At 44.4% G+C, this 13,698-nt stretch overlaps 2 protein-coding genes across 6 annotated transcripts in view; one reads left to right on the forward strand and one right to left on the reverse strand.

Annotated features, from left to right (window-relative positions):
- Positions 1-13,698, reverse strand: part of LOC128572620 (WW domain-binding protein 11-like) — a 33,346-nt gene that overhangs the window by 19,238 nt on the left and 410 nt on the right. Inside the window, exon 2 of the mRNA XM_053572589.1 lies at positions 13,136-13,696. Within this exon, the coding sequence (XP_053428564.1) occupies positions 13,136-13,696 (561 nt within the window). The remainder of the gene's footprint in view (positions 1-13,135; positions 13,697-13,698) is intronic.
- The window catches only part of ARHGAP12 (Rho GTPase activating protein 12), a 123,923-nt gene continuing 123,366 nt past the window's right edge, over positions 13,142-13,698 (forward strand). For 4 of the 5 annotated variants that reach the window (XM_053572081.1, XM_053572084.1, XM_053572085.1 and 1 more), the window contains exon 1: positions 13,142-13,275. The gene's annotated coding sequence lies outside the window, so the exon portion shown is untranslated. The other variant, XM_053572082.1, reaches the window with a different exon arrangement.

Raw genomic sequence — 13,698 nt, forward strand, 5'->3', positions numbered from 1 at the left:
ACTGTACAATTCTCTTTTTTGGAAAGGTTTATGTAAAAGGATTTCTCCACCCTCCCCTATCTTGTTCTGATTCTCTTCTCTAAGAACTGGCTATCTCTCTGATAAAAGCTATGCTGCTCTTTTTGAAAACTAAATAGTATCAACTTTTATATTTAGTTTGTTTTATCATTTTCCTTTCTTTTTGAAAAATAACAATATGGTCTTTTAATTATATTGAAAAAGGAGTTCTAACTTGTCAGATACAGACTAGAATTTTAAATGGAGTTGAGACTAGACTAGGAAGACTCTAAATAAAGCTATTTCTTAGAGCACATTCTCACAAAACTTCTATGGAAACCATCAGGAGGAACATTTCCTTTTGTTTTATAGGCAGATTAAGTATCTATTTAACATAGGTGAAGATGTGGGCGGTGCCTGTGGCTCAACGGGGTAGGGCGCCTGTCCCATATGCCAGAGGTGGCGGGTTCAAGCCCAGCCCTGGCCAAAAACCACCAAAAAAAAAAAAAAAAACATAGGTGAAGATGTACATAAAACAAAACACAAAGGTCAGGGTGCTAAGAGATGGTATCAAGGGACTTCAGATTTCCTTTAGATAATATTTTTTATTTTGTTTTTATTTATTTATTTATTTTTTTAGATAATATTTTTTAAAAGAGGACTATAATTAGGTGGCGCCTGTGGCTCAAAGGAGTAGGATGCCGGCCCCATATGCCAGAGGTGGCAGGTTCAAACCCAGCCCCAGCCAAAAACTGCAAAAAAAAGGACTTTAATTAAACATATTAAGTTTTGTTCTCTCTCTCTCCCTCTCTCATTTGTTTTGTGTGTACGTGAGCGCGTGTGTCTTCATTATAATTGTCCTAGGGGATCAACATAAAAATATTGGAAATATGGAAAAAAAAATAAGAGTTACCAATCTGAAAACAGCTAATATTTTCTTCCATAGCTTTTCTTCCCCCCCCCACGCTAAAAATAAATCTTTTAGGCCAGGAACAGTGGCTCACACCTATAACCTTAGCACGCTAGGAGGCAGAGGCCCATGGATTGCTTGAACTCAGGAGTTGGAGACCAGCCTGCGCAAGAGCGAGACCCTGTCTCTACCCAAAATAGAAAAACTAACCAAGTATTGTGGTGGGCACTTATAGTCCCAGCTGCTTGGGATGCTCAGGCAAGAGGATTGCTGGAGCCCAAGAGTTTGAGGCTGGACTGAGCTATAACTCCACGGCACTCTATCTAGGGCAGCAAGTGAGACTGTGTCTTAAAAAAAAAAAAAAAAAGTTTTTTTCACCTTAAAAAAAAAAACTTGGGCGGCGCCTGTGGCTCAGTGAGTAGGGCGCCGGCCCCATATGCCGAGGGTGGTGGGTTCGGACCCAGCCCCGGCCAAACTGCAACCAAAAAATAGCCGGGCGTTGTGGCGGGCGCCTGTAGTCCCAGCTGCTCGGGAGGCTGAGGCAAGAGAATCGCTTAAGCCCAGGAGTTAGAGGTTGCTGTGAGCCGTGTGACGCCAGGGCACTCTACCCGAGGGCGGTACAGTGAGACTCTGTCTCTACAAAAAAAAAAACAAACTTATTTTCATGGGTGTTTCATAGTTTTCATGACCTGATTTCTCACATTACATAAGTATTTTCATTTTCCTACGTGATTAGAACACTTCATAAAATAATTATTTATTTATTTATTTTAAGACAGTCTCTCACTTTGTTGCCCTTGCAGTAGAGTGCTGTGGCATCACATTTCAGCTCACAGCAACTTCAAACTGTTGGGCTTAAGCGATTCTCTTGTCTCAGACTTCCAAGTAGCTGGGACTACAGGCATCCGCCACAAGGCCTGGCTATTTTTTGAGACGAGGTCTTATTCTGGCTCAGGTTGGTCTTGAACTCGTAAGCTCACGCAATCCACTTGCCTTGACCTCCCAGAGTGCTAGGATTACAGGCCTGAGCTGCTGCACCCAGCCTCATAAAATAATTTTAATTGCTTCACAATGTTTTGGTAGAATGAGCCATGCTTTAATGTATTATTACTATTATTATTTTTTTTTTGAGACAGAGTCTCACTATGTCGCTCTCAGTAGAGTGCTGTGGCATCACAGCTCACAGCAACCTCAAACTCGTGGGCTCAAGTGATTCTCTTGCCTCAGCCTCCTGAGTAGCTGGGACTACAGGCACTGCCACAACACGTGGCTACTGTATTAGAGACGGGGTCCCACTCTTGCTGAGCTCAGGCAATCCACCCGCCCAGGCCTCCCAGAGCATTAGGATTACAGGTGTGAGCCACCGCCCCTGGCCCATTGTTAGACTTTCTAAAAATGGATTCCTAAGAGTGAAATTACTATTAGCTCAAAAAGCATAAAAAATTTTAATGCTTTACTTTTCATTGGTATCACTGTCAATTTTCCTTTTAATTGAAAAGGAATCCATTTACATTGCTAGTAGCAACATGCCCGAAAGCGTGGCTTTCACACTGATGCCATTACTGAATAATATCCTAAAAAACCCAACCACTGAACTGTTTGAGAAATGGCCTCTCATTTGTGTTTTAATTTGCATGTCTTTGATTACAAGTGAGATGGAACCTTTTCCCACTGTTTGTTACACAACTGAATTTCCTCTTTTGTGAATTGTCTACTTTGTTCTTTGTTCATCTCCTGAAGCGTCTGTTATCCCTATTTACACAGGGAACTAACAGGCACTGCCCAGAGAAAGGTTTTCTGTACAGAATTCTTCCCCTCCTCAGTTACTTCACACTCAGCATCTACACTGCAGTGTGAAGGGAATCCAGGAAGAGCGAGAAGGTAACTGACATATTTTCTCTGCTGCACAAATGAAATAAATGTAGAGGGCGGCGCCTGTGGCTCAAAGGGCTAGGGCGCCAGTTCCATGTGCCGGAGGTGGTGGGTTCAAACCCAGCCCTGGCCAAAAACTGAAAAAAAAAAAAAAGAAAGAAAGAAAGAAATGTAGAAACGTGGCTCTGTCCCTTTACCTAACTCAGTACTCATTTTAATACTGCAGGTTGTAAATTGTGACTACTTTTCAAATAACTCATTGTATGTTATATAATACCGGGAGTACACTCAGCATGAGTCATTGTGAAGCCGTGGTAAATGCCACAAAATGTTGTTCTGCCAGGCACACCTTAATGAAATGTGATTTAATTGGATATTACTTGATAAGGATGTCATCCTTTATTCTACAGCCACTTCCAGAAAGATTGGCAATCCATGTTTAATTTTTCTTCTGAATATAATTAGATCGAGGGAGCGCAAAGGAGGGACAGAAATACAGACTCCCTGGCTTTAGGTAAGGGTGGACCAGCTAACTGTTCTCCTTCTCTGGACTGATGAGAATCCAGACCCGAGCTTCAAGAACATGCCTGCCATTGGCAATGGCAGGGCTAAGACCGGTAGACAGGACTGAAATGCCGATCCTGACTTCAAGGCTTTCATTTGGTCAATTATGGAACCTTTCTCAATTTCCTGGTCAGAAGAATAGGATAATAAATAGTTCTTCCTATCCAAGATCTATTTTAAAGGGTATAAGAGAAAAATATTCTTTTTGCTTTTATTATTTATTTATTTATTTTTATTGTTGGGGATTCATGAGGGTACAATAAACCAGGTTACACTGATTGCATTTGTTAGGCAAAGTCCCTCTTGCAATCTTGTCTTGCCCCCAAAAGGTGTGGCACACACCAAGGCCCCACCCCCCCTCCTTCCCTCTCTCTGCTCTTCCTTTCTTCACCCTTCCCTCCTTCTTAAGAGAAAAATGTTTTGAGGATGAAAGGAAGAGAGTTAAGTATTCTTATATTATAGTAAATGTTATTTTAAAATGTAAATCAACGCCTAAGCCCAGGAGTTGGAGGTTGCTGTGAGCTGTGTGACGCCATGGCACTCTACCGAGGGCGATAAAGTAAGACTCTGTCTCTACAAAAAAATAAAAATAAAAATAAAAAATAAAATGTAAATCAAGAACCAAAAAATGACTACCTTTGACAAATATCTTTTTTTTTTTTTTTTTTGAGACAGAGTTTCACTATGTTACCTACAGTAGAGTGTCATGGTATCACAGCTCACAGCAACCTCAAACTCTTGGGCTTAAGTGATTCTCTTCCCTCTGCCTCCCAAGCAGCTGGAACTACAGGCACCAGCCACAACACCCAGCTATTTTTTTGTTGCAGTTGTCACTGTTGTTTAGTAGGCCTGGGTCGAGTTCGAACCCACTGTGTATGTGGCTGGCGCTGTAACCACTGTGCTACAGGCACTGAGCCCTTTGTCAAATATCTTGAGGTCATAAAAGGAATTGAAGAATAGAGGGGGCTGAATAGGATCTTAGAATCATCCAAGCCAACCTTCTCATTTGACAGAAGAGGAAACTGAGGCTATGAGAGGTCATATCCAAGATAATGCTGGTCCAGATGAGACTTTAAGTAACAGCAGAACTGTGAGGCTAATCACAGAGTCCTAAAACCTCTCTAGAAATCATTTTGCTGCCCTCCTCCCCCCACCCATTGAACAGAAAGTTACCAGACACCATCAAGTAAATAATTCCATATTATTTCCTTATCATCTTTCATAGAAACTATGATCAGCATTCTCCCTTTATTCTAGGTTCTTAGTAAAAATAACCACTTAAAGTAGGCTGAACTATATGACATAAGGTTTTCTGACAAAAGAATGTAAATTTACTTACATTAAAAACATTAATATGTCTAAAAGTGTAAGAAGTAAGCATCAAAGAGCAGATTTTAATCAAACAGACGCCTCTTTTTAAGAATCATTCTTGCAGCGCTATACCATTCTGTATCAGCCAACAGAGCCCTGCAAACACACAGGGGAACGAAGGTCAACAAAATGAAGTGGAACCAGTTTGACAGAGAGCAGCAATCTCGGTTCAAAAGACTGGTTAATATGAGAAGAAATAAACTTACTAGCCACTAAGGAGAAGGGCTCCAGAATCTGTGATTTCAAAGAAGCCCATCACAAAGGAAAACCCACCCTCCTTCCTCTGTTAACCATGGAAGTGAAGGTCTATATAAATCTCTGCAGAAATAATGTGGATTGCAATAAGGATATTCAGTATCAACACATCAGAGAATCTGATTCAGAAAAGATTGTGAAAACAGGCTGCAAGTTGGGATTAATTGTGTGCAGCCATGGAAAACTATCACTAGATACTTTTACACAGTTAAGTGTTCAGAAATGTAATTTTAAGTCGTGCTGGTGAGGCCACGTGCCCAGATGCAGAGCCAGCACACAATTTCTCTGTCAAACTCAGGAGGGTTTTTTCTTTTTCTTTTTTTTAAGACAGATTCTGTCACCCTGGGGTTGAGTGCCATGGTGTCAGATAGCTCACAGAAACCTCAAACTCTTACACTCCAGTGATCCTCTTGCCTCAGCCTCCCACGTAGCTGGGACTATAGGAGCCAGCCACAATACCCAGCTGGTTTTTCTATTTTTAGTAGAGACAGGGTCTTGATCTTGTTCAGGTTGGTCTTGAACTTCAAGGGGGGTTTTTCTAGACCAGGCATGGTGGCTCATGCCTGTAACCCTAGCACTCTGGGAGGCTAAGGCAGGTGGATCACTTGAGCTAAGAAGTTTGAGACCAGCCTCAGCAAGAGCGAGATCCCATCTCTACTAAATTGAAAAACTAGCCAGGCATTGTGGTGGGCACCTGTAGTCTGAGCTACTTGGGAAGCTAGGCAAGAGGATCGCTTGAGCTTAGGAGTTTGAGGTTGCTGTGAGCTATGACACTACAGCACTCTACCCAGGGCGACAGAGTAAGACTCTGTCTCAAGAAAAAAAAAATTCTTTTTTTCTCTCTCACCCCAATTTCCTTAAGTGTTAATACAACTTTTGATTTCTTTCATATATTTTCCCCCAACCTAAATAGGACTCAACGTTATTATTTATACAAAATTCTCTCTCTTTCACTCACACACACATACACAAGAAAGTTAATCAAGGTGCGGTGCCTGTAGTTCATGGGCTAGGGTGCCAGCCACATACAGTGGAGCTGGGGGGTTCGAATCCAGCCCAGGCCTGCCAAACAATGACAACTACAACAAAAAAATAGCTGGGTATTGTGGCAGGCACCTGTAGTCCCAGCTACTTGGGAGGCTGAGGCAAGAGAATCGCTTAAGCCCAAGGGGTTGAGTTTGCTGTGAGTTGTGATGCCACAGCACTCTATCGAGGGTGACAAAGTGAGAATCTGTCTCAAGGAAAGAAAAGAAAAAAGAAAGTTAATCAAACAAGAAGTCAGAAGAAAGTTCTACATGGAAGAGCTTTTCTGATGCCTTTTCAAAGTGCCCATATTATTTATCTATTTATATTCCTTTTCTCAAAATAAACCTTCGGGCCTGTGGTGTGGCTCATGCCTGTAATCCTACCACTCTGGGAGGCTGAGGCGGGAAGATCTCTTGAACCCAAGAGTTTGAGGTTGCTGTGAGCTAGGCTGCCACCACGGCACCCTACCCAGGTGGATACAGTGAGACTCTATCTCAAAATAAATAAATAAACATTTTGGATTTAGCACACTGTGAATACTGAATAGATGTTTCAGAGTCATAAAACAGTTGACTTTTTTTTTTTGAGACAGAGCCTCAAGCTGTTGCCCTGGATAGAGTGCCATGACATCACAGCTCACAGCAAACCCCAACTCCTGGGCTTAAGTGATTCTCTTGCCTCAGCCTCCCAACTAGCTGGGACTACAGGCACCCGCCACAACCCCTGGCTATTTTTTGGTTGTATTTGTCATTATTGTTTGGCAGGCCCGGGCTGGATTCCAACCTGGCACCTTAGCTGCTTGAGCTACAGGAGCTGAGCCCACAGTTCACTTTGATTTCACAGATTTTACAGAATATGCAAAGCATAGGAGCTTTACTCCACCTCGAGATTTGAATTCGGTCATCCTGACAATTCCAAATTCTGTGATGTTCTACCAGGACATGAAGGCTAAAAATACCTCATTTTTAACCATTACTTTTAGTCTCTTTTCTTACTAACCATTGAACAAAACCAGCAAGGCAGTAAAAAGAACAAAGTTTTACCTTCTTACTGACCACAGACCCCAAAGATGAAAGTAAAGACTTTGTTGTGATTTGCTTCAAAAGTAAAAAGAAGAGAAATAAGTAAAGGCTCTGTATTACTCACAAAGTGAAAATCTGGCTTAAAAATCAATGAAAATAGGCTTTGAAATGTTTCAAGAAGCCAACACTTGGCTCTTACGGAAAGTGCTACAGATCCTGTTGTGGCCGTGTTTTGTATCTCATAGAATGGTGCCTCTAGCAACGCTGAGTGAGGACATTGGTATTTTCCTGACTCACAGGAGACAGGAGTGTGCCACCTGCTGAATCACCCTGCTCACTTCCTGGGGTATTCCTGGGTGTTCCATGACACTGATGGAGGATTACATTGTGGTTGCCATGACAGCTACTTAAATGCTATCATGATCATACCAACAGATATAGTACAGTGTTTCCTGAAAGCTGACATTTCAAGTAAGCCTTCTTTAACAAGAGAAAAAAATTCGTCTTCAACAGGAGACCACATAACCAGGTAAAAAAAATATTCTTCCTAACCAGGGAAATACCATGAAGTGAGAAAACCCCTGCTAACCTTTAAGATTTTTTTTTTTTTTTGTAGTTTTTGGCCAGGGCTGGGTTTGAACCCTCCACCTCTGGCATATGGGACCGGCACCCTACTCCTTGAGCCACAGGCGCCACCCAACCATTAAGATCTTATTAACTAGAAGGGGGAAAGACGCCTCCTAACCAATTCCCAAATAAAACTGAACTCAACCAAAAGAAAACTTAGGAGCTTGATCTGACAGAGACTCACCACCGGGAAAAGAGGTGACCTGCAGACGTTTGCAGGCTCAAAGGGCCTAAGTGTGGGTACTCAAGCCATAGTTCCATAAACTAGTCATCTGAGGATCCCATTTCTGAGACCAAGTATGTCAAAGTCAAACTAAAATATAGAGACAAACCTGTAAATCACAGAAGTGTAATTTGGGGCACACACAGACTGGGGTTGTCTTCAGTACGTCTTAAATTATTGGTGGTTTTATTAGAAAGAGAAATGTTATATATTGTTTTGTAACAAAATTAATTAGAAAAGCTCTGGGGACTGGCAAGCTCTCATTGGTGAGTGACAGTGGTAGGGAAAACTAGTTTTAGAGTCAAGGTAGGTTATTTCAGCAGCTTCTAGGTAAAACTGGTTTTAGGGTTACAAAAGGCCATTTTGGTAGCTGGCCTTTGCATAACATTTGATTTTTGGAGCTGATGTGATGTGCCCTGAGTGCTTGCTTTCTGTCCCTGGTCCCTGGACTCTTAGTTTGGGATGACAAGAATGCCCTAATTTGTATAACCAACTTTGACAAGTACTAATTATTCTTCTAATTTTTTTTTTTTCAGACAGGGTCTTGCTCTGTTGTCCAGGTTTGGTGTGCAGTTCCACAATTATAGCTCACAGAAACCTCAAACTCCTATGCTCAGGTAATCCTCTTGCTTCAGCCTCCTGAATAGCTAGGACTACAGGCACTTATCATCATTGTCACTATGCCCTGCTAGTTTTTTTTTTTTTTTCTTGAGAGACATGGTCTAGAACTCCTGGCCTCAAGGGATCCTCCAACCATGGTCCTCTAAAGTGCTGGGATTATAGGCAACTGGCCACTAGTACTAATTCTTTATGCCTGCATTTGACTATAAGTTGCAAAATTGATCATGTGAATTTATATAGAGAAAACATGAGATTTCATAGTATTATAAAGCTCTTTTATTAAAATCCTTAAAGAGATGGTGTTATCTAACTTTCACTGGTATTGAAGTCATCATTACAATTCTCTTTAAGATTTCTGGAAATTAAGCCTACAAATAAATATAATCAAATAATGGAACATATCAGGCAAAACTATTTACAGGGCATCTATGTAACCCATAGAAACAAGAGGCAGTTGATACTGCAAAGTGGGCAAGTGAACAGATACACAGAGAAACACATGCCTTTAGTGTTTTTCCCAAAATATAATATTCTTGACATGGACAAATGATCCAAGAAATTCTAATTTTATTGTTTAAAACAGAGGATATAATTTGTTAGAACTCCTTTAAGCAAGGCTCTTTTTTTTTTTATTATTTTTTAATTTTTTTGTAGAGACAGAGTCTCACTTTATGCCCCTTGGTAGAGTGCCGTGGCATCACACAGCTCACAGCAACCTCCAGCTCCTGGGCTTAAGCGATTCTCTTGCCTCAGCCTCCCAAGTAGCTGGGACTACAGGTGCCCGCCACAGCACCCGGCTATTTTTTTGTTGCAGTTTGGCCGGGGCTGGGTTTGAACCCGCCACCCTCGGCATATGGGGCCAGCGCCCTACTCACTGAGCCACAGGCGCCGCCCAAGGCTCTTCTTTGAGAAAAAAAAAATATATATATATATTTTTGAGAGAGTCTCACTTTGTCACCCTTGGTAGAGTGCCATAGCGTCATAGCTCACAGCAACCTCTAATTCTTGGGCTGAAGTGATTCTCTTGCCTCAGCTTCCCAAGTAGCTGGGACTACAGGCGCCCACCACACGCTAGCATTTTTTGGAGATGGGGTCTCGCTGTAGCTCAGGTTGGTCTCAAACTCGTAAACTCAGGCCATCTGCCCACCTTGGTCTCCCAAAGTGCTGGGGTTATAGGCATGAGCCACCATGCCTGGCCCCTAAGAAAAATACTTTTGAGAATCAACATACATTTGATAAAAGGTGGACTAAGCCTCAAACTAAACATATTACCTCACTCTTAAATTATTACAACAAGGAATAGATATTGTTCAGAAATCTGAGTACTAGTTTGATAACCTGATATCTGGTAAAGTTTTTTTTTTTTTTTTTTTGTAGAGACAGAGTCTCATTCTACTGCCTTCAGTAGAGTGCCATGATGTCACAGGACTCACAGCAACCTCTGTAGAGTGCCATGATGTCACAGGACTCACAGCAACTTCCAGCTCTTGGGCTTCAGCGATTCTCCTGCCTCAGCCTCCCGAGCAGCTGGGACTACAGGCGCCCACCACAACACCCGGCTATTTTTTGGCTGCAGTTCAGCCGGGGCCAGGGTTCGAACCCGCCACCCTCGGTATATGGGGCCGGCACCCCACTCACTGAGCCACAGGCGCCACCCTCTGGTAAAGTTTTATTAAATAAATGAAGCCTGAGCATTTTAATAACAAAGTAAAGATACCAGGTGGCTCCTGTGGCTCAGTGGGTAGGGAACCGGCCCCATATACCAAGGGTGGCGGGTTCAAACCTGGCTCTGGCCAAACTGCAACAAAAAAATAGCTGGGTGTTGTGGTGGGTGCCTATAGTCCCAGCTACTCGGGAGGCTGAGGCAAGAGAATTGCCTAAGCCCAGCAGTTGGAGGTTGCTGTGAGCTGTGATGACACAGCACTCTACAGAGGGGTGACAAACTAAAACTCTGTCTCAACAAACAAAACAAAGATACCAGAAAACTTTAAACACGGACTATTTGGATAGATAAATCTTTTTCAAGGTTCAAATATCAAAAATTTTAAATATCAATACAGTGAAAAGTCTCCTATGCTTTCTGTCCAGTGAGTTCTCATTTTCCAAAAGTTTGTCTTCGTTTAATGCATATACAAGCGAGTACATCATTCTGCACCGTTTTCTGCTTTTTTCACTTAAAAACCTTGGAGGTCTTAATATTAAAACATTAACATATTTTAATAAAAGTGAAACACTTTTTTTTTGGTTAACAGCTGCATAATGTTAAAATGCATGAGTATAATTTAACTAGTGTCTCGTTGATGTATATTTAGGTTTTCTCAATCCTTTGCTATTCTTAGTAAGAAATATTTTATTATTTCTCATGTGTAGAAATATATCTGGGAGATAAATCCCTAAAAATGAAATTGGAGGTTCCAAGTGCATATGCGTTTGTAATTTTGATAGTTACTGCCAAATTCCTGCTTCTTTATACCCTCGCCAAAGTAGTGCTGCCAGGTATAATTTTATGCTTTTTCATCTAGAAATATACAATGAAAAGTAGGTTACTCATTAAAGAATCAAGAAGTAGGACAAGTTTATGCAGCTATTTACAGAGTACCATTTTCACCCAAAGAAATAGTCAGCAGGAATATCTCCTGCATTTACCATATGCCAAGTGCTTTTAGGCACTTGGGATATATATATACAAACAAATCAGACTCAAATCTCTGCCTGTGTGTGTAGCTTACATTTGAATTCTACATTTTGGAACTGGGCTACTTCCTAAGAAACCCGTGAAATGTCAAAATTCTGAAACCGATCTGTTGAGATCCTGAGCGCAGGCGCCAGACATATGCTACAAGTGTTATTTTAAAACTAACTAGAGGCAATGTTGCATATGATTTCATAGCTCTCCATTAGGTTCTTTCAAAACACCACTCCAGCAAGAGAGCTCTTTTTATCTGACTCCATCTGCTGTTGGTAGTGATCAGCATCCTGTGGGCACTGTGGTATCATCTGAGATTAGGTTGTGAAATAGGAAGTGGAGTTACAAGCAGATCAGTAAATGCATGCAAACTGTTTAGCTCTATCTCTTGCTGAAACCAGGGGTGCCCAATTCAGGTTTGAGAAAGAAGGAAGATAAGGTTATCAACACATTTCTATCAGGGCATTGTTTCCTTTCTACAGTCTGTCCTTGTTTTTGGTTTTAGAAAGAAATAACAAAGGGAGTCTATGGAAAACAGTTGCAGAAGCATACAGCAGCAATTTTCTGTATGCTGAACAAGGGCACAGAAAAGGGAACGTGGCACAAATTGAGGGAGACAGAAAAAGTAGGTGGCAAGGAAGGAGTAGCAAACGAAAGGATGAAGATATAACGTAGTGTCAGGCTTATTTTTACCAACTCTTAAACTTATCTTTCCTCTCTAAAAATTGACTATCTTAAAAAACTTAAGTCTCCTGTTAGATTTAATGCGAAGGTTGTAAACAGCGGCTGGTAAAGTCTCGCCAATGGATTCTTTGTATCCTTTAAAGAACAACTGGGAGTTTGGCGTGTGATAAGGAAGCCAGATATTGTGGTATCTTCAGGTATGAAAAAAAGCCAACTCCAGACACTGTGGCTCTCAATTCATATCCTGTCCGCCACCCCCGTCTGTATTATTTTATCTTGGCACGTTAATGGGCACATTCAATAGGTTAGTGAATATTTCTGAAGTCCTAATACTTGTCAGCAGAAGCATACAGCAGCAATTTTCTCACAGTCGTTAAATTTTAGGGCTGAAAGGCAGCTTTTTAAGTCATTTGATAGCGGGGATTCGAAAGGGTAGAGGGATAATTACTGGCATTTAAGGTAGGTCTCTTTCCCATTATCATAGACCTTCAATGCCTGTAACTTCCGGGATCTCTGCTGCCACACTGCCAACTGGGCTGACTTTGGACAATGACACCGTGGCCCCCCACTGGGCTTGCACGCAGTGGGCCCAGTGGACCGCTGAAGGCTGAACGGCTGGTTATGCTGCTCGGCAGCCGCCTTTCCTGGCGCGGGCCCTCGTGGGTCCCCAAAAGTCTCCTCAGCTGAGCGTGTACAGGTGTCCAGCACTCTACCCTGGCGGCTTCGAAGAGCAGCTCCGCACAGACTCGGTCACGGACTCAGCGTCCCCAGAGTTCCATTTCGTCCCCTACAGGCAGTGTGCGGCACTTTTTCGAGCGTCCCAGTGTGATTTCCAGGCCCGCAAACGACTGACCTAGCCCGGCGGGAGCCCCAGCCGGCCGGGGGCAGAGGGGGTAAGCGGGTAAGGCCCACGGGCCGGCTGTCGTTTTCTGGGCTCCGTTCCCGCCGCCTTGGTGGTGCGTCCGCTTCCCGCCCGCCCTTCCCTCGTTTTCCCCACGAGTGTTTTCTTAACGCCTCCCACTCCGTGTTTACAAAGTGCTTTCGCCCGTTGGGCCGCGCGCTCAGTCTGCCGCCCCGGCCCCAGCAGCCTCCCGCGGCCGCGCCCCCTCGCGGAGCCGCCGCGCCCCCCGCTGGTCCCTGAAGCCCCCAGCCCGCCCCGCGCGCTCGGGCCGTCACGTGAGCCGCCCGCCCCGCCCGTCCGTCACGTGGGGCCCGCCCCGCCCCCGCTCCCCGCCCCGCCCCCGCGCCGGCGCGCTCCGACGTGCCCTGGAACTTACCCTCCCTCGGAGACCAGCCTGCGGGGATCGGTGTGCCGCTGCGGCCGCCGTGCGAGCACTCTCCAGGCTGGCCTCGGCGTCCTGCAGCTGCGGCGCGACGTGAAGAGGGGGCTTCCCGCTGCGAGGCTGCTGGGCTCTCGGTGAGGAGGTGGGGCGCGGGGCCCCGCGGACGGAGGGCAGGTTGACGAGGCGCTGCACAAAGGCGCTCCGGGGCCCGGGCCGTGCCCGCCGAGGGCGGCGGGGCAGGCGGCAGGCGTGTGCGGTAGGCGCATGGGCGCCGGGGTGCGCGCGAGGGGTCTGGGTGCGGGGGTGGGCGCGGGGGGAGGGGAGGCCATTGCTTGCCCATTGGCTGACGTGGGGGAGAGGGTTTAAATGGCCCGAAGTTGTGGCTGCTCTGTCCCCTGGGTTTCCTGACTTCCTGTGTGAGGGCAGCGCCCTCCCGCCCCGCCCCTAGGAAGGAGGGTGGCAGGGTGCGTGTGTGCGCGGCTGTGTGTGTGTGCGTGTGTGTGTAAAAGGCCAACCGGGTGCCGCCCTCCGTCCCACCGCTCGTGTGCACGCTCCCT

This window comes from Nycticebus coucang, chromosome 20, assembly GCF_027406575.1.
Source record: "Nycticebus coucang isolate mNycCou1 chromosome 20, mNycCou1.pri, whole genome shotgun sequence".
NCBI classification, from domain to species: Eukaryota; Metazoa; Chordata; class Mammalia; order Primates; family Lorisidae; genus Nycticebus; species Nycticebus coucang.